Raw genomic sequence first — 20,027 nt, forward strand, 5'->3', positions numbered from 1 at the left:
CCAGGGCCTGCAGCCCGGAGGGAATCTGTGTGCTGCCGAGGTGCCAGGCCACCAGATGGTTTCTTTGTATTGGTTCTACCAGGGCTGGTGTTGCTGGGATGAAGTGAGTCTGCAGAGGCCAGAAGTCCTTGTGCCATCACTGATGGGCTGCTGTCATGGACAGTAGTTGGCCACGGGAGTGAGAACGTTAAAATTCCACTGTGCTCTGCTTTCTGAACTGGCCACACTGGGAAGACTCAGTCAGCTTCCCTGCCTGCCCGATCAAACTCATCTTTTGAGTACTGTGGGATGTATTCCCCCACACATCCCATGTCCCACTCACTGCATCGACAGTTTGACCTGGCTCCCATGCCAGTCTGACTTCATCTGAGGGACCCCAGCACAAATGTGCTAGGAAGAGCCTAGAGTGGGGTGGGGTGGGCAGGGGCAGGCGGATCTGGGTTAGAGCCCTACCCCATGACTGGACTGGGTGACTCTGGGCAAGTACCTTGCCCTCTCTGAGCCTGTTTTCTCATTTATAAATTGAGGATAATAAAAGATCTTTTGCAGGATGATTGATGGTTAAGAGAGCTTGATGTTGGTAGGTTACCTAATGACTATCCCCTTTCCTTCCTCTTGGAGGGATCTCGTAAAGAGCATGTGATATCCTCAGGTGTCTTCTCTAGAACTCTTAACCAGCAGTGACTTAGGATTTTGGGGGACAGCGTTCAAGTGAATCCCTTTTTGCATGTTGATGGGAGATTGAATGTCCATTTCAGGCTTGAAGTTTGCAGAAAGGTTCAGAACCAACAGCCTGTGAAGCCCTGTGCTGTGTGATCGTTCCAAGTCCTCAACCAGGACAGTGGCTTGTTGGAGAGATTGATTTCGAGAGCCTGGGTCCTAAGACTTGAGGCTGCCTGGCTAGTTAGTGGTCAGCTGGATGGCAGAGAGGGAGAGGACAGCTGATATGTACTCTGGCAGAGGGAAGCCTTTGATTTGCTTGGATGGCCTGGCGGGTGTGGGAGCCTGGACAGTCGGAAGTCAGCTGGCGTGGCTTGGGGACTGCAGCCTCCTGAGACCCCAGCCCCACACAGATGAAGCCAGGCCATCCCTTCCTGCCTTGTGGACTGCTGTCTGACTCTGGGCCCTGCTTTCTTTCAGGGAGTGGTCCTTGCAGGTGGATGATACCCCTGGTCCCCTAAGAGGGTCTGTGAGGGTTTGCTTGGCTGGGAATATAAACAGAGCCACTGGCTGAGGTTGCTGGGGAGGCTGCCAGGCTCTGTTCCATGGACTTGCCTTCCCTCCTGTGGGGGGTGGGGGTGGCGAGCGAGCAGATTTCCTGGAAAACAACCCCTTTCCTGGAGCATGTCCAGAGGAGCCCCTTAGTCTTGATCTGGAAAGCATTTAATGAGCCCAGATAAGAAGGCCTGGGCGGCCCAGACTTTTCCTTTTGTTCTCTCCCTCCCAAATCTCTAGCCTCATTGGCATCCAGGTCCCTGTTGGGATCTAGAAGTGTGAAAGCCCAGGTAACTCTGGATTTGGATCTGGGGTCCTCCTGGCTTCCTGGGCCTGGGGAAGGGACCTTGACCTCATAAGGAAAAGGCCTTCCTGTGTTGTGAACTGGGCTGTGAGCTTCTGGGATGCTCCTCCGGTGGCTGTGAGCTGGCTCTGTCTCAGACCACAGTTTCTAAGTCCTGTGTTCTGTTTACCTAAACCAGCTGTCCTCCCAGCAGGTCCTAGCCTGAGCCTTTGAGCAGGAATAAGCACTGTGGTTATCCTGTGGAAAGGCCATGGGACCAGTCTGCCCAGGGGGACCTCGAGGTTCCTCCAGCGAGCTCCGTTTCCTTGTCTGTAAAATGGGATGAAGCACACATCTTTCTTACCCTATAGAGTTGTTTGTTTGTTTTTAAGATTTTATTTATGTGTCGTGAGAGACACAGAGGTAGAGACATAGGCAGAGGGAGAGGCAGGTGCCCCACAGGGAGCCTGATTTGGGACTTGATCCCAGGACCTGGGATCACACCCTGAGCCAAAGCCAGACGCTCAACTATTGAGCCACCCAGGTGCCCCCCTACCGTACAGAGTTAGGATGAGGATCTTTCCAGGTGGCCAAGTGCGTGTGAAAGCAGTTTCATAAACCATTAAACCACACAGGTGTAAGGGATTATTATTTCATCTTTATTTTGCAAATGAGTTTTGAAAAAAAGCAAACACACATGTTCTCCGAGACATGGATTGTGAAGGCTGCCTTCGCATTAGTGCCCCAGAAGGGAAGCACTCTTACTGCTCATGATGTTTCCTGGAGCCTGACTTCTTTTCCTCAAGCCTTATTTCTTTGGCTGTATTCTCAAGGTGGACTTATCATCTCTTGGCAACATATTGGTGTGTTGTGGTGGTGGTGGTGGTGGTTTTTTTCCGCTCTTCGTTGACTCTGAAATAAAAAGTTTTTTAAACTGGCAACTTCCGCTATGCGCGGTTTGTAGCTTGTTGCCCTTTTTGGGAGGGCTAATTAGAAACTTGCTTTTGTTGGAAGTGCTCTTAAATTGCGTGGTCTCTTTTCTGCCTCAGTGCATGTAGCATAGTGACCATAGTTCCATCTGTTTGTGCAACTCAACTAAGGCTTGTCATTCGGCACCACGGGAGTTAATAGATCTGTGTGATTGTGGATGGATCCTAGGATCTGCCTTACCATGATTTTCTTACAGAGGCTCTAATGACAACTTGTTTTTTCAATCACGGGCATCTTTTTCTCAAAAATGGAGAGCGGGAAAGTTCTGGAAGCTGTGCAGCCTGGTTTGACAAGTTTTGTTCTACTCCAGTGCTGATAAGAGGGCTCTAGCGGGCCTCGTGCAGCTGAGGTCCCTGTGTCTGACGTTCTGTCCTTGTGTCTGCTGTAGGTCCTGGCTGTGAGTCACCATGGCGCAGCAAGCTGCCGATAAGTATCTCTATGTGGATAAAAACTTCATCAATAACCCGCTGGCCCAGGCCGACTGGGCTGCTAAGAAGCTGGTATGGGTGCCTTCCGACAAGAGCGGCTTTGAGCCCGCCAGCCTCAAGGAGGAGGTGGGCGAGGAGGCCATCGTGGAGCTGGTGGAGAACGGGAAGAAGGTGAAGGTGAACAAGGATGACATCCAGAAGATGAACCCACCCAAGTTCTCCAAGGTGGAGGACATGGCGGAGCTCACGTGCCTCAACGAAGCCTCCGTGTTGCACAACCTCAAGGAACGCTACTACTCAGGGCTCATCTACGTAAGTGGGGCCTGGGGCCCGGGGTGGGAGGTCTGGCTCTGTCCCTTCACCCTCATTGGCCTGGCGCTGGTGCCCTGGGGGAGTAGGGGACTTGAGGAAAGCTGGGGTGACGACCTCGAACCTTGGCCTGCGGGTGTCCTAATGGAGTGTTCTGTTTTAGCTTTTCTCTGCGTAGCTGAGATCACACCAGGACGCCTGTTTTAGGTCGCCTGGAGGGAGGAGTGTATCACGGTGTGGGTGGGCTGTGCCCACCCTTGGGCCTTGTTCCTCAGGCTTGGTGGAGGTAGGAAGGGTAGTTCTTTCAAAACCGAGGGAATGCCGTGTCCTGGTTTCCCACCTTGTCCTCCTGCACCACCTGGTCCCCTTCCCCCTCCCCGCTTGCCCAGGCTCTTTTTGGGACTCTCTGCCATCTTGTTCTTCGTAGAGGCCTAGCGGCGTGCCTTATTTCCCCGGGGAATGTGTTTTGGGCAGAGACGAGCATCAGGAGCGAGGCTTGCACCTACAGCCCATGCGGCACATTAGTTCTGGTGCCGTAGCAGGCTTAGCATCTGAGAACGGCACGTGTGTAAGGCCCGGAGCCTGCAGAGGACAAGGAGCAGCCCTTTCTCTGTCTTCTGTCCAGCGGGGCCACCTTCGCAGAAAGACCGCTTGTCACCGCTTTAGAAAACATCAGAGGAGGGGCGTTGCCCCATCTCCTGTGTAATAGGCTCCAAGATCTTATGGTCCTAGGGCCACAGAGTTCTTTCTAGTTCCTTCTTTCTTCTGTTCAGTTCCAAGGTATTTCCTTCTAGTTTTGTCTCAGGTAGGGAAGAGATATCTGGCTCTTATTATTCCTAAAATAGCTCTTTGTTTGAATATGTTGTTACGTTCACCTTGGCCTTCTCAGTCTTGGAGCTGAATAAAAACAGTTCTCAAAATGTGTTTGAATTGGAGGAAGAAAACATCTCGAGAGTCTTGTAACCCTTTTGGTGGGGAGACCAAGCCTTGGATCTGGGGCTTTGTTGATGATCACATATGTAAATAAAGGACACGCTGGGCTCAAGGATGGTAAGTGGCCCCCTCAGTAAGCCATTTTATTTTCTCTATAATCTGAGGGTGACTTCAGCACACGTTTCCGTAGGGCACTTCCCCAGCACACTGGTCAGGGACTTCCGAGTGCCCTGCAATGTGCCAAAGTCATCTGTGGAGCCATGGACCATCCTGGGTTGCCCAGAGCTCCTGATTGGGCCAGATAGCATGCCAGAGCTGTGTTTCCTTGCTGATTGCTAAATTGGTTTATGATAGGGAGGTTCTTAATCTCTTGCCATTGATGACTACCCTTTGGGGGATGAGCCTGATTAGTCAGGACCCACCAGTGAGGACATACACAGAATGGTCCTCCTGGAAGTCCTTTTTTATAAACCAGCTTAGTCCTATCTGCTCATATGGCAAGTGGGGAAAGCTGAGGCCCAGAGAGGGCCAGAGCCCAGCACAGAGTCATACAGCCTGAGACTGGAGCTCAGGTATCTTGACCCTCAGCCTGGCTGCCTCTTTCTTCATAAGAACATTGTATGGACAGAATTCAAAGCCTCTGTCCCTAGGGATCTTGACCACTGAAATTCAGAATTGGAGGCTTGCAGAAAGACTAGGGACCTTTAAGGAAGCATTGCTTGTCTGTTGTGCCCGCTGGGAGCTGAGTCCCATCATCTGGGAGTGGGATGCCCCCTGGGCAGCCTCCATCGCTCATTGTACCCATCCTGGTGGGTCCCTAAGCCGACGTGGGCTTTGCTTAGGGAAGCAGAGTGATTAACGGCGTGAGAGTTGGAGCCTCCAGGACCCGGTTCAGATCCTTTCCCCACCACACACCATGGCTACCACGAGCCTCACTTCTTCGCTGGTGAGAAGTGTGCAAGTGCCAGCCTGCACCTGGTTCATGGCAGGGCCTGGGCTCTCTTAGTGAAGGCAGCTGGTCCTCTGTGAGGCCTTCACTGGTGTCTCTGTTCACCTTTGTCCTGCGAGGGATTTGGTGAGCCTGACGCTCATCGGGGGGGCCTGCGCTTGCCGCTACTGGCTGGCTGCCCACGGTCTGCTCTCCCACAAAGGGAAATAGTACTAAAGTGTGTTCACTGTTAGTTGCTTCATCTTTCCTCTGAAAGCGTGGGTTGTCCTCGAGAGGCAGAACTCTGGTTGGAGGCCCGAACTCCTGCATCTGTCCCCTCCTGCGCCGTTCCTCCTGCCTCACACCAGCCCCCTTCCTAAGCATCCTCCCCATAAGGGAAGTCGATTGTCTCTGCAATTGCCCTAATGGGGACCCCAGCAGGTGCAGAGCTGCGGGGGGGATCAAAGCCGCTGGGCAGGGGGCCACCGCCTCATTCATGGTCCACCTCTCTGCACACGTCGTTCCAAATTGCGACCCGGGAGCCTTTGTGCAGCGGGTTTGCCTGGTGTTGTGGGCGGTGTGGCTAATCCTGGCCCACAGCTGCTCTGCCTGTTTCCCCGGGGGGTGAGCTCTGGGATAGGGGGCGGCCGATCACAAAGAGCCTCTGTGGCCCGTGAATGGAGCAGCTCCCTGGCGTGGCCGTGGGGGAGAGAGCCACTTGCTCTCTGTCCGCACCTCCAGGAGCATCCAGAGGGAGGCTCGCCGGCAGGTCTCCATCTTCCCACCTGGGCTGTAGGGCTCACACCTGCTGGTTTGATGAGATTAGCCCAGAGACCTTTGGAGCTCTGCAAAGAGAACCATCCGCAGGACCATCTGCCCACCCAGCTGTCAGAAAGCCTGGTCCCAGGAACCCCCAGTCCCCTTTTGCTGTCACAGACAGCTGTTTGCAAACATCTGGCTCCGAGGCACACCCTAAAAGTGTGGCCATGTGTCCTTGGCTTTCATCGGGCTGATTTCCTAGAGTGTGGGTTTTCTCAAACCCCAGAAACAGAGCTCAATTGTTTCTGAGCTCCTGGGATGACCTCACTGCTCCCTGACCGCCTTCCTCTTCATCCCTGCCCCCCAGGGAAAAACCAGAAGTCTCCCGCTTTTCTCTCATCTGCCTGTGATAACCCGCGCTGCAGGTGGCCAGCACCACGTGCAGACTGCTTTGCCTTGGAGCTTTCCCCCGTCCCTCGTGAAAAAGTAGTTGGAGGGAAGGCAAATGACCGATTATCCCAGGAAGAAAGAAAAGCAGAGAGCCCCGAGTCCCCGCCTCCAAACAGAAGAGGCAGCCAAACACACTTGGTCATTTGCAAACTTGGCTGCTCTTCTGCACGCAGGCCGCTGTAGGTTACTGGGTCCCTCCCCAGTTCTGCTTCCTGTGTTTAACTTCTGCTTGCAAAGTCCAAGTGCCATTGCTCTTGGCCCAGGCTGGGAAGGGCCTTTGTCCTCCCGACTGGTTCCTGTGTGGAACCTGTCTTTAGGTTCAGCCACTAGATCCATCTTCTGTTTGGACAGGACTAGGGAGGCCGGGGCTGGAGGGGGCCGGGTTGGCCCATAGCACAGCGCCCTTAGGTGTTGGCTGCTGTAGGATTGAGGGGCACAGCCCCAGACAGTGAGGTGATATCATGACGCAAACAGAAAGACACGGGTGCAGAGAACTGGCCCCTGACCAGGATGCTCTGCACTGGTGGTGGCAGGAGAGCCAGGGCTGCTCCCAGCTCTGCCTTGAACTGCCTCCTGACCCTCAGCTGTCACTCCACAGAGTCAAGGGCCATAGGTGTGTGTGAATCTTGGCTTTGCGCGGCTGCTTCCGGTCCTTTGGTGCATTGTCCTCAGAAGAGGGTGCTTGGGTTGCTCTGGAGGGTTAAAGACAGCTGCACCCCCCAGATGAACACCTGCCACCTGGGTGGTCTCAGGAGTCTTGCCCAGCTTGTGAGGGGTCTCTTTTCTTCTTCTTCTTCTTCTTCTTCTTCTTCTTCTTCTTCTTCTTCTTCTTCTTCTTCTTCTTCGGCCAGGAAGAAGGATCTTGGAAGAAAAAGAAGCAGGTTATTAGGGAAAGAGTAGTCACAAATTAATGTGAATTGACCATAAGACACTGAAGGAAGATCTGTCTAGATGGTTGCCGCTGGCACCTGCTCTCCTGACCTGCTCACAGCGCTGTGCTGGGTGCTGTGTCAATCCTGATAACTACTCTGTGAGGCAGCCGAGGGTCTGTCCCCATTTTGGAGATTGAAAAACGGAAGGGAGAGAGGTTAAGAAACTTGCCTTGCTGGGATTGGAACTCAGGACATCTGACCCTGGGGTCTGATTTTTTAACCTGGTCAGATCAGCCTTGGAGTACTGGGTGGGTGTGTTTTGGGGTGCCTCACATCAAGGGTGTTGGCTAAGTGGGCTCCCCTTCAGAGGAGACTCGCGTCTTGGAGAAGGCTCACAGGGGACGGGGAAATGATCTTTGAGTTTTTGAGGGATTGCCATGTGAATGTCTCCAGAAGATTTGAGGGAGAGAGCTGTCTGTAATATGTCCTCTCCCACAGAAGATCTGGTTGGGTGGGGTGGGCCATGAGTTTTTCTCAGTGCTGGAGAAGTTGAGGCTTGAATATCTTCATGAGAGGCCTTCAGGGCAGAACACTTGGTGTTTCTGCAGTTTGCTTGCTGCAGCTGAATCCTTTTCTCTCTGCCTCTCACGATGACAGACACATCTCTTACTGTCCTCGGATCTGAGTTTTGTAACCGGATTTCTACTGTCTTGCTGTGTGCGGATCTCGCCCGAGGCACCAGCTTGTTGGCATGCAAAGCTGACAGCGATCACGCAGTTGAGGGAGGACCCTCACCCAACACGCAGAGCTGGTGGTGGGCGCCGCTACACCTGCAGCAGGGCAGGGCACAGGGAGCGAGGGGCTGTAGGGGGTGCTTTCACGTCAGCCTGACTCCCGGCCCTTGTTGGCAGGAACTTTGCCACAGAAGTTTGCACGCTATCAAGAACCAAGACTTCCTAACCCATTTCTGTTTGCTCCTCTTTTCTTTAGACCTATTCAGGCCTGTTCTGTGTGGTCATCAATCCTTATAAGAACCTGCCCATCTACTCCGAAGAGATCGTGGAAATGTACAAGGGCAAGAAGAGGCATGAGATGCCCCCCCACATCTATGCCATCACAGACACCGCCTACAGGAGTATGATGCAAGGTGAGTGCCTCGGCCTTCCTGGTGGCTGAGTCTTCACCTGCAGCCTCATGGACACCGTTGCAGGTGCTCATTCACATTCAGTGTCACAGTGATCTGGTGGTGGCGCCGTGCATTATGGAGACCTCTGAGCTGGTGTGTGAGAACCAAGGTCAATGGCTATCAAAGGACGTGTTTATATGTTGAGAGAGTGTTCTAGAAGCTTTAAAAAAATACAATTCCTAATTATTGCTATTTCTCATTCTTGTCCAGACTCTGTGCCAGTCTCCTCACTTCCAGGCCCCTTCTTCTACCAGTTACTCCCTTTCCTCCTGGCTTTTCATATCTTTTCTTCTTGCTCCTTCCCCATGGTCGAGAAACATGCTTGAGTTTTTCCTATCATTAAGAAACAGACACCAAATCTCTCCTGGGTTCTGCACCTCCTCTGGTTTGTCTCTGCTGTCTCTCTGATCATAGTGGAGCTTTGTAGAGGAAGTGCCTGCTCCACAGGCCTCCCTCACCCCTTCTGCAGATTGTCCGACAAAGGTTACCCTCCCTTCTGCATTGCTAAATCCACGGTACTCATGTGTTCTTCTCTTACCTAACCTCTCCCCAGCGTTGGACAATCTTGACCAGTCCTTTGGAAAGCCCTTCCTTCCTGTGTGACCCTCTTTCTGGTTCTCCAAATCGGTGCCTGGCCCTCTGCATGGTTCTCTCCTGCCCCTCTCTTGCCTCTGCGCATTGGTGCCCCTCAGGGCCTCATCGCTCGCTCCTGTATTCCTCTGGATGCTGGACACATCCGCTCGAATGGCTTTGCCAGCACATTCTGGCTGAGGACTGGGACTCAGCAGCTCCCTTTGCTTCGGGCTGCCGTTTCTCCAGCCACCCAGGTCCGGAACCTGGCTGTTCCTCCCCTCTCTGCTCTCTTTCTACCTCCTTTTCTCGGGTCCATTAGCACTGCCTATAGATTTAATCTCCTTTCATATTTCTCACCGCCTTGCCCCTCTTTTATCCTGTGGCCATGACCTCAGTTATGGCCTCCCAACGGTTTTCGCCTGCACTGTTGCTGTGACCTCTTAACCTTCACTTTTAGAGCCCTCCCTCTACTTTCAGCAGAGGGTCATCTTTCTAGAATGCAAATCTGATCAAACTCCTTGATTTGAAATCTTGAAAAAAACTCGAAAAGGCTCCTCATGGCCCCAGAGGTAACCCCAGAACCCACTAGCCACAAACAGCGCCCTTGTAATTGGCTTCCTGCCTTCCTCTGACTTTCCTGCCACATGGACCTGCTTACATTTTTCTCCCGGGCCTTCCTGCGTCCAGCCACCTTGCCCATGCCAACTACTTGCAATGCCTGGCAGGTCCCTAATCTCTTGTTAAACATAAGACTAAAGCTTTCCTGCCTTCCAGGGAGGATATCTGGGCTAGATTTAGTGATACTTTGTTTTTTTTTTTTTTATTTTTTTATTTTTTTATTTTTTTATTTTTTTTTTTTGATTTAGTGATACTTTGACTTAGGTGTTTACACATTTGGTTTTCTCTCCTAGACATGGACAGGGCCCGTGTCACCTATATATTCTTGAGCTCAGCTGAATGCTTGGCATGTGGTGGCATTTCGTGTAATTCCCAGTCAAGCCCAACTTCCAGGCAGGGCTGAATTCTCATGACTTCATATCGATAGTGGTTTTCCAAATCCTCGTACATGTGCATATTTTTTTTTCTTTAAAATTGCAGTGAAGCTGGGCAGTGGTGGTAGAGAACCTTGTTGTATTAGCAGAGTCAGTCCCTGGTGTAGCGGTTTGAAGGGACAGTGAGCAAGTCTGTCTCGTTCTGCACGGTGTTGTGGGGAAGGCATTTCATTGCCAAGCTTGATGAATTATGCAGGACGTACAAGTTGGGCCTAGCCTTTGGCTTATGTTTATGTCTATGAAAATTTCTGGAGGAAGCCAGCCCTTTAGTTTTAAAGTAGGATGTGTGTTTCAAAGTGCTAACTAAAGCAATCTGGTTGGAGAACATTCTGTGAGATTCCAGAAGACCCTGAGTCTGTGTCTCTAGAGGTTATGAGTCAGTTTTCTCCTAGCTGTGCTAATTGGCCCGGTGCAAATTCACCCTGGAGTCTTCCTGAGCCCTGTGCTGCTGAATTAGGGCATGTTCCCATCCTTGGATCCTGGATTTGAATGGTTTTCTAGCACATCGGCTTCCTTGACTGTCAGGCAAGCCATTATCGCAAGAACAATGTCATGATGCAGAGCGTGACAACAGCGGCTGGAGTTCTGGGAACTGGACTCCCAGCCTTTCTTCCGACAGTCTGCATGACTCCTTCTTGAAGAGATTTGACCAATTTTTATCCAACGACAAAAACATTTAAAGGGCCAAAAGTCAGCTCTGTAGGTTGGAGGTCATTGAAATAAAGAGAGCGATCTGCAGAAGGCTGGAGCTTTCCTTTGTGTTGACCAGAGAGTCTTGGCCATAGCGGAATGGCCTTGACAGGAAGCCATGAGCTCCCCAAATTATGAGAGCAAGCGGGAAGGTGTTTCATTCTTTGGAGACCAGGGATGGAAATCCATTCTGGACCCAGGAAGCCAGAGGTGCTGGTGCCTCTTTTTAATAATCTGTGGGGGTGCTGGGTCCCTGTAATCTCTGACCTTCAGCCTGCGAGCCTTTCCCTCCCCTCCTTCATGAATGCCGGACTTGGTGCAGCCATTAGCCTCCGTGGGGACCTACTGAGAACATTTCCAAATCCCTTCTCGTTGTTTACAGCTGACCTGCAAAGCACTTAGCAACAGGTTTTTTTTCCCTTGGAGCAGAGAGGAAGTTATTTAAGAGAAGTTGGCTCTCCTGTTAAGGATAAGGTGGTTCACTAAGCAAAGAAAGTTCTTGAGAGGAGTTGTGGTTGTCGCCCTAAGTCAGGTGTGGACAGTGATGCTTCAGGGTCAGTGGCTGTTAGGATGCTTCTTAGCACAGGCTCTGTGGGGAGAACAGGGGTGTTCTCTGCCCCTCACCTCTTAAAAAGCACAGTTCCTTTTTTGCTTTTTCTCTAAACGGGAACTAGAAAAGGGTTTCCTCCCTGAGCTGCCTGTGGCTTATGGCATACTAGCACTTACTCTGCCAAATAAGGTAGTTGGTGTCTTTGTCTGGGGACTTTTATGAGATGAGCTCCTTTTGCCTGTTCCTGGGGCCTCCCTGTCTTTCATCTGTGAGTCCTGATGAGTGCCGCTTGTCCTGTAGTTAGTATTAGTATTCATTTTTCACTTTGAAAAGCTGCCCAGTTTGGATGATAAATCATATGGTCACTCTGCGCGTGTATCAGACTAAGTAAGCCAGGGTTTCTCAAACTTGGCGGACTTTGGCTTTGGGGCCGGAGAATCCTCCCTTGGGTGTGGGGGGCTTGTTCTATGCATTGTAGGATATTTAGCAGCAACCTGGCCTCTACCTACTAGATGCCAGCAGCTCCCTCCTTCTTCTGGTGACAACCAGAAATGTCTGCAGACCTTGCTACCAAATTTCCCAAGGTGGGCAGGGGTGGGCTGAAGTGCCCCCACTTGAGCACCCTGGACCAAGCACTGCAGATTATTTTTATTGAGTATCGACTCCTGTGGATCAGTAGTACCTCTGGGCCTGGCATGTCAAAGATCCAAGACTCAAAGCCAAGGAATGTTGGGATAGATTAGTGCTGTCTGCCATGGGCACGGGATGGGGCATGGCAGCATTGGCGCGCTGGAGGAGTCCATGGAGATAGGACATAGAAAGTGCCAGAATACCAAGAGGTCTAGTACATTATTCTGGCACTGGAGGCCCTGGCAGTCCAGGGGGAGGGATGAGACGTGTTTGTACCCAGACATCTGGGGCCATGGCTATATGACAAGACAAGCTGCTACCTACACCTGGTGCCAGCATGGCTTCAGCAGGTGTCAGGTGTCTTGCGAGTTGAGGGGAAGGTGTGGCCACTGAGGCCAGGGGTGGCGGGGAAGGCACTGCAGAGGTCGGATCCTGTGGAAAGGCTGGCAGGTATGTGTCAATAAGCGGTTCCAGGGCAGCCCAGACGTGCCTGGCAGTTTTGTTTGTTTTAATCCTCAACCTTGGGTTTAATTAAAGTCCCGTGGTAACTTGGTTGGTTTACCCTTCCAACCCTGGCTTTTCCCTTTGGTTAATTTGTTGTCCTAGCCAGTAATGGGTCTTCCTGCCTTGGGGATTGAACCGTTCCTTGGGATTCTGTAAAGGCACACTGAGGATGGGCATGAACTCTGTGTGGCTGTCCCTCTCTGGGCAGCGGCAGCCCTGTGGGGCGTGGGGGTGTGTCCCAGGGCAGGAGCAGCGCATGGTCTATAAAAGGTGTGACCTGGTTGGGAAATGGCGCTCCTGGCTTCCTCTGGGACCTGGCCTTCCAGGGTCTCCCTCTGGGGGTAAGGGTGTATGTGGGTTCTGAAAGGAGAACCCACCCACTGAAGAATCCGACTTGCGCACTGTTCTCTCCCCAGCGAGACTAGCAGAAAACCTCAATGTTGATTAGGTAAAATGCCAGGTTTGGTTCACTTTCGGTGACTTCATGGTATTTTAATGAGCTCCCAGCATTTCTGGGGGAGTGGCAGCAGGGTCTGCTTTCATTCCAGGCCTAACCTAATCTGAGAACTATTTAACCCTTGACTCTGTGCTAGTCCCACCCCTGCTGCTCGGTGGAAGCTGCGCCGGAAGCGGCTGGTCACCAAGCAGTGGCCCGGTGTCCACTGCGTGTCCACGTTCTGTCAGTTGGTTGACTAACAACCTTTGAGGGCAAACAAGGGGTAGAGTTCTAGCACTAGCCTCACATCCGAAGGCTTCGGGCCAGAAATAAAGATCTACTTGCCCTGTCCAGGGCCCGCAGAGTCAGCCCCAGAAACCACGGTCTCCCGATTGCCACCCTGGTGCCTGTCCCCTGGGGCTGCTGCCCCAGGTCCTCTGGCTGTGTCTGGAGGACTGCAGGCCCGCCGGCTGGCTGCAGGCCCTCACTCCCTCTGCACATTATCCCTGCCAGTTGCTTCTGGGGAGCTGTCTGCTTTCCAAGGCCTTCTTGAGGGTGGGAAGCACGGTGTGGGTGAGGCGCTGAGGAAATGCTTCAAGGGTACAGTGAAGCATGACTGCGAGCACACTCACCAGGACCGGCGGCTGAGGCAGCCACAGATGTGATGACTCCACTTGAGCAGGAATGCACCCGCCAGGAGGCTCGGGCCCTGCCAGCGAGCCCTGCCCGCCGCCGCCGCACACAAAGGGCCCGCTGTCTGCGGGGAGGTCCGGAGCCAGGCCCCGAGTGCCCGTCTGTGCCGTGGAGGCCGCGGGTGCCGCGTTGGCCCACCCCAGAGGGGCGCGCTCCCGGCCGCACATGGTCACTGTGTGCTCACCAGGCCTGGCCCAACGGGAGGAGGTCCTGAGAGGCAGGGAGATGAACTCGAGAGAGAGAGCAAGCGAGCCCCGGGCAGGGAGCCCCACCTAGCCCAGGGGCTGGGGCAAAGTGTGAGGGGCTTTGGCCAATGACCCAGCTCCTCCACAAGTAAAGTCACCGGCACCAGTTTGCTGGGCCTCTGTAAGCCTCAGCCTGAGGAGCAACTTGCCTTGGGAGCAAGACGTGTGTGAGGAAGAGCGAGCTGGGTTTGCACTGGATTTGGGTCGGGGCCTGGCTCTGTCGGTCCCTGTGGACTAGGGGGCCACTTTCACTGAGCCTTCCTTGCCCTGTGGCCTCTTGGCTTAGTGACGCCTACTTCCTTGGAGGGTTATTGCAGGGATGACCCAAGGTGTGTGTGGACGGTGCCGGGCCATAACGAGCGCCCCCTGGAAGGTAGTGGGGAGCGCCTGGAAATGCAGCCTCTTGATCGAACCGCCCCTGCCCTCCCTGCACTGCATTCCTTCCCTCCACGCTCCCACTCGCTTAATGCAGGTGATAACCAAATGCTTCCTCCAGGCGGACTTCTTCATCTCCAGGAGGCCCGTGAGAGCCGGGGCTCCGGGTGGCAGCACACACAGGAAGTGACTTGTCAGAGGCGCCTCCCTGCAGGGCCGCGTAGCACACGGGCGTGCGCAGGCAGACGCGGCCTCGGACTTGTCCCGTCTCGTCTGCGGCCCCAAGCAGGCTGCAGGACGTCCGTGGGCCCACGTGGCTTCAGGGGGGGCCTCAGAGGAACGACGTGCCCTTGGGAGGCAGCCCTTGAGTGACACTGAAGGGATCCTCTGGCCATGTGTGGTGGGGACCCGGGGTGGGGGGCCTGTGACCCTAGCCCTGGGCCCAGCAGAACCCAGACCACTGCCCTGCTAGGCCCCCAGAAGCAAAGCCTGCTCCTTGGAACGAGGCTGCTTAGTTATGATGTGGTCATGCCTGCCAGTCTCATTTCTGTAAAATCTTCTTTCTAGAAGAGGAATCTGTGGCTCACGGATCCTTTTCAAGGATTCAGCTTTATTTTGGCTTACTTTTCTGTTTGGTTTTTTAATTTCAACCCAGTAGGCCTGCTGTGCTTTGCACCAGGCCACCTGAAGTGGGGGACAAGCATGAAGCGCTCTTCAGGAACTGAAATTTTGAGGGTGGTCGAAGACGTGGCATCTCTGTTACCACCCCTCACCCCCAAACAACCAGAAGTCACCTGCACAATCAGTAATGGCTGAGCCGCTTTGTGCTCTTAATGCCCCTGGACGTGCTCCTCCCAGGCTGCCTGTGAACCCTGCTTACCGCCGTTTTTCCTGTTCTCTCAGGTTCTGGCTCTGAGACTCCAGCAGAGCCGTGTTCCAATAGGTCAGGACTGAATGTTGGTGTGTTCAGAATAAAGGGTTGCTTTCCTTCCCCCTGCCCGATTTCTGGAATTAAGCTGTCAGATGAGAACAGGACTAATTGTCTAAAGAGAAAAGTCAGTGCTCAAAGTCTGCAGGCATGAAAGTCAGGATTCTTTAAGTGGCTTCTGTAAAATTCTTCTGGTCTGGACCAAGGCTGTTGGCCCAGTGTCCCCCTTTGCAGAAAACTCTGAGGACCCTTGGTGCTCCTTTGGGCGACAGTCAATACTGACCGGGGCCCTGCATGTCATGCCAGCCAGACTTTGTGACTCGATGAAGATCTGGTCTCCACCCTGAAGCCAGTCCACAAATACAGCAGGGCCAAGGTCTAAGCTGAAAGCCAAGGACAGAGGTTGTGCCCTGGGAGCAAATTCTCGCCTAGCAGTTACCAACACACTGTTCATTTCATTTGATCGACCCTCGTCAAGGCGACGGGAGCGCCTGGCTTCTTTAGGATGTGTCTCTCCGTGCCATTACTGTTCACCTCCTGGCACAGATGTTCCTGCCATTCTCCAACAAGCCTGATGAAACTCATCCCAAGGGCATTTCGCAAAGCCAGAGCTTTGCCTGGTACTGTCCACCTTGTTCTCAGTGTCCTGTTGGTCTTCCTTCCTACGCTCTGCAGAGCTGTGGACTGGGGCTTGTCTGGGACTCCGCTGGGACTCCTTTTTTTATTTTTAAGATTTTATCTTTCATGAGACACACACAGAGAGAGGCAGAGACAGGCAGAGGCAGAAGCAGGCTCTTTGTGGGGAGCCCAATACAGGGCTCAATCCCAGGACCCCAGGATGACACCCTGAGCTGAAGGCAGACGCTCAACCGCTGAGCCACCCAGGTGCCCTCTCTCTTTCCTATTGCTCCCCAAGGGGAATGTGGTTCAAGAGCAAAGCAGACCGACCTCCAGGTCTGGTCTCTCTGAGCATCCCAGTGGTGTTTGCTGTGGGCTGTCTGCACTCACATGTGACTTTTGAATTTCCCTCCACCCTGACAAACCTGTCTGAGCTGTCTCAGCAGCAGCCCCACACAGAGAACGTTCTCACTCCCAGCCCTGCCCATGGACAAGGTGTCTGAGCAGCCAGCAGTGGTTCCTGGCAGGTGTCCCTGCGTACCGGGAGCTCGGCAGCTCAGCTCGGCTTGTGTGAGTGGCTGGGTGCATTTTGGCTGAGAGAGGGCTTGTTTGGGACCTCGCCTGCCCTCTACCATAATGAAAGTTGTAAGTGTAGCCCCTGGGGCTTCTTTCTAATTATCGAGGGTGCCTGCTGGGGGAGGTGCCTGTTCTCCGCCTCTTGGCCTCCTGGGACTAGAGACGTGGGCCGCCTCAGTGGGGTTCACACACGGCCTCACCTGGGGGAGGGTGTGGGTGGAGACTCTGGGCCAAGTCCAGCTGTGTTCCTGCTGGGGTTGCTGCTGAGCCAGCATCTCCCTGGTCTGGGCCTACCTTTGTGCCTTGGAGAGGACATTGCTGGCAACCACGCTGCGTGCTCAGGAGCCAGGGGCAGTGGGTGGCTCCGCAAGCAGGCTGCCAGAGGCTCCATGACCCAGGGGGCCTGGGGCTTGGCGTCGGTGTGCAGCCTGTGCCAACATGGAGCGCCAGCTGTACCTACTGTTCTCACCTCCCTACTTGTCCCCAGGTGCCTATAGCCCAAGCTCGTGAATGGGGCTGGCTCTGGGCAGAGTCCCAGATGAGTTTATAAGGCCCCCAACACTTCTGAGAGAGTGGACAGCTCTTTCATTGCAGCCTGGGGCAGGAGTGCTGGTGGCCCCGGGCCTTCCCAGCCCCCTGAGTTCTGAGCTTGAACCCACAGGTCTTTCCACAGTTTGAACCTGGTGAAAGACTTTGCGTTTTGGCCCATGAGATCCTGACGCTCATGGGAGTCTGGGGAGAACTGACTCTGGAGCCCAGGGATTTGCCCTGGGCAGCCTGATGCTTCCTGTCCCAGGCGACAAGGAGCAAGAGTTAGCACAGTGAGCGACCCCAGGGTGATGGAAAGTGTAGGCCTGTTGGTCGTGCGTCACCCCGTCAGCCTCACCCCACGCAGGTGTGTCAGCCAACCTGAACCTGCCCTTTGCTTTCCCTTTTTCTTGGCCCACGGCCATTGATCAAGCCTGGTTGGCCTGAAGACAGATCCTGAGGGCACAGTGCTCATCCAGGTGTGCCTCCAAGAGCAGGTCCGCAGGAGGCCCGAGAGGTTTTATCTCCGAGTTTGATGAGTCAGTCCCGGCAGCGGCTGTTGGTGGACCAGGCCCGGTCTCTTCCTTCTGTACTTCCTGTTGGGGCTGATGTCACCACTCTGCGAGCCTTGTGGCCTTTTATGGACAAGAATCAGCAGCTCCTCTTGCTGAGGAAGTGAACGATAAATAAAGCCCCTAGCATACGTCTGTACCTGGGGTGAGAGACCTGTGGTCAGGTTTCCCCTCCTCCCACCTGCGTTGGGCCTTCTGAGCTGGTTGGAAACACCTGTCTGCATTGGATGTCCATCAGCTCCGAAAGGTCTCTGGGGGCTTGGGGTTTAAAATAAAATCAGGAGAGGGAATGGCCTCATCGCTGAACATGTAACTTAAAACCTTTTTGTTGTTGTTTGGGGGATGGTGCACAGTGCAGAGCTCTGGAGGTGCAAAAGGCCTGGGGTTATTAAGGACAATGTTTCCAGGCACCTGGACTGTTCTGCATGCTTCAGGCACCGATGTCATTCAGTCCTTAGAACAGCCCTGCTGGTGATGCCCTGGCCTCTGGTTCTGAGAGGTCAAGGGGCCAGGCATCTCCATGGGGAGTGCAGAGTGGGAATCTCTGTCCTCTCTCTTCTGGCACTGCTCTGCATGCCTGGACAGTGGTCTGCTAAGGGTGCTCTGATGAACCCTGTCTCCATTATGCAGGCAGCTCTGGTGTTCATCTCCTGTTCTTCAAATGAGGAATTCGAGAAGATTGTATCTGAGGCAAGGCTGCTGCTTCTCTTAAAGAGTTGAAAATCACCATAGAGAGATTCGTGTCCTGTCTCTACTCAACTCCCACCAAGTTAGGGACCAGGCAGGATGGGTTTGGGGCCTCTGGCAGGCTAACATGCCTTCATTCCAGGAAGGAACCCGTTTCCCAGAACTGAGTTGTCTCTGGTGGGTGTCCTCCATGGTTCTGGGCCATGAGGTTCCTGTCTGGCTGTCTGTCTCCTGGTGTGGCGGAAGGAAGGGCATTTTCAAACAAGCCTTCAGTCTCATAGGCCCAAAGGAGGACTTCAGTCACAACAGAGCAGACTGAGCCCTGGAGTGTGTGTGCCGTGAGGTGACCGTGTGGGGAGGGGCTGAGGGAGTGGGTGTTCGGGAGGGTCCCCGCTGGAATGCACTGGAGTGTGGCAGAGTAAACTGAGGCAGAGAGCTTGTTGGCGGCTGAGAATTTTGACCATTCAGTACCGGGAACAGTTGCTTCAGAGCTCAGGAGCAAGCCCAGAAGCACTGTGAGAAGAGACACGTACAACAGGGACGGTGCCTGCCTTATTCACTCTCAGGTTGTGGTGAGGCCACAAGATGACGGACCCAGACTCACTGTAAGAACTGAACGGGCCTTTCCAGACTCACGGGGCCACGGTGTCCTTCACTGTAGACAGGTGGATTTGGGGTGCCAAGCAGTGGGGATAAGAGCTGAGGTGATGAGAGGGGCCTCCATCAATTTTCCCCTGCAAAAGCATTTGCCCACAAGAATATTCTGGCAAAGTGAACTGACGCTTCTTTAAAGTGTAAAATGAAAGTATGGGCGTGTATCCTTTTGGGTTGTGTCGATAGTCATGCTTCAGGGATTGGAGGTGAAAGGTCAGGAGCAGAGGGAGTGGTGGTGGTGGGGTGGATGTAAATTGCATAGAATTTGGGTCTCAGTTTGGAAATTGAAACGCATGCAGGCCTCTGTGTATGTACTGACGTGCAGGTGCGCAGGCTCCTGCGTGCCCCCGCCACGTGTCCGTGTTTACATGTGTGCTTGTATGTGCTCATGTGTGTTGCCTGTGCTCATGCGCATCTTTGTCTCTGCGTCCTCGTGCAGCTTGTCCACGTCTGTGTGTGTGTGTGTGTGTGTGTATGTGTGTGTTTGTGGGGCTCTGCTTCCTGTTGTTCAGCAGCCCAGCATCTGACTCCTCCTCACACAATTAGAGGAATTCCAGCCATCCCAGGGACGGGGCCTGGACAGCCCTGGGAAAACGGTTCCTTCTGGAAGGGATGGGAATGTTTCCTTTTATGGTAGCATCGGCTGCTGCTGCCTTACAGCTTGCCAGAACGCGCAGGTACATTCTTGCCCACTTGTGGAGCAGTGACTAAACATGCCTGCAGCTGGGGCTGGCGCGGGGCGGTGGGGTGGGGTGGTGGGGGGTGGGCAGCGGGGGAGGCCAGGCCCAGGGATCACAGCCCTGCGCATTCCAGACCGTGCCAATTGCCACAGTGTCTTTGGAGGGGGGGCAGGTGATGGTGACTGCCCCGTCTTCCAGCCCTCAGCCCCTGCCTCGTCCCATCTGTCTTATGAAGATGCTGTGGAGGCTCCTGCAACCCTGGCCACCTGGTCTCTGTTTTGTGGGAATGTGGAGACAGGGGCCGGGAGTGGGGAAGCAAGGTTGCCTGCTCTGGGCAGTTCCACAGTGGTGAGCTGGGTGTGCGGTACGTGCATGAGGGTGCCTGGCTGAGTTCCCTTGCACCCCTGCACCGTGGATTTCTTGGGGGGAGGATGGGAGCAGCTGCCACTGGTGTCGGGTGTGTGGCTCATATTTGCCTCTTGTTCTGAATGTCCTCTCCCCCCCCGCCCCCCCGCCGCCCCGAGTGACCGTCAGATGGGGGCAGAGATGGTAGGAATGCCCAGCCCCCTGTGCTTGCTGAGGTGGGCACATTGGAGGCTTTCCTGGCGACCAGGAAAGTGACCCAGCAGGTGACCCAGCTGAGTGCTTTCTGTTGGTGTTGAATGGCTAAATCCGTCTCCTGA

The 20,027-nt window shown here is 53.9% G+C and overlaps 1 protein-coding gene across 1 annotated transcript in view; it reads left to right on the forward strand.

Moving 5' to 3' along the window:
* MYH9 (myosin heavy chain 9) overlaps window positions 1-20,027 on the forward strand; it is a 91,549-nt gene that overhangs the window by 29,319 nt on the left and 42,203 nt on the right. The window contains exons 2-3 of the mRNA XM_072844109.1: window positions 2,877-3,228; window positions 8,158-8,314. Of these exons, the coding sequence (XP_072700210.1) occupies window positions 2,896-3,228; window positions 8,158-8,314 (490 nt within the window). The 5' untranslated portion in view covers window positions 2,877-2,895. The remainder of the gene's footprint in view (window positions 1-2,876; window positions 3,229-8,157; window positions 8,315-20,027) is intronic.

This window comes from Canis lupus, chromosome 11 (assembly GCF_048164855.1).
Source record: "Canis lupus baileyi chromosome 11, mCanLup2.hap1, whole genome shotgun sequence".
Classification (NCBI taxonomy): Eukaryota; Metazoa; Chordata; class Mammalia; order Carnivora; family Canidae; genus Canis; species Canis lupus.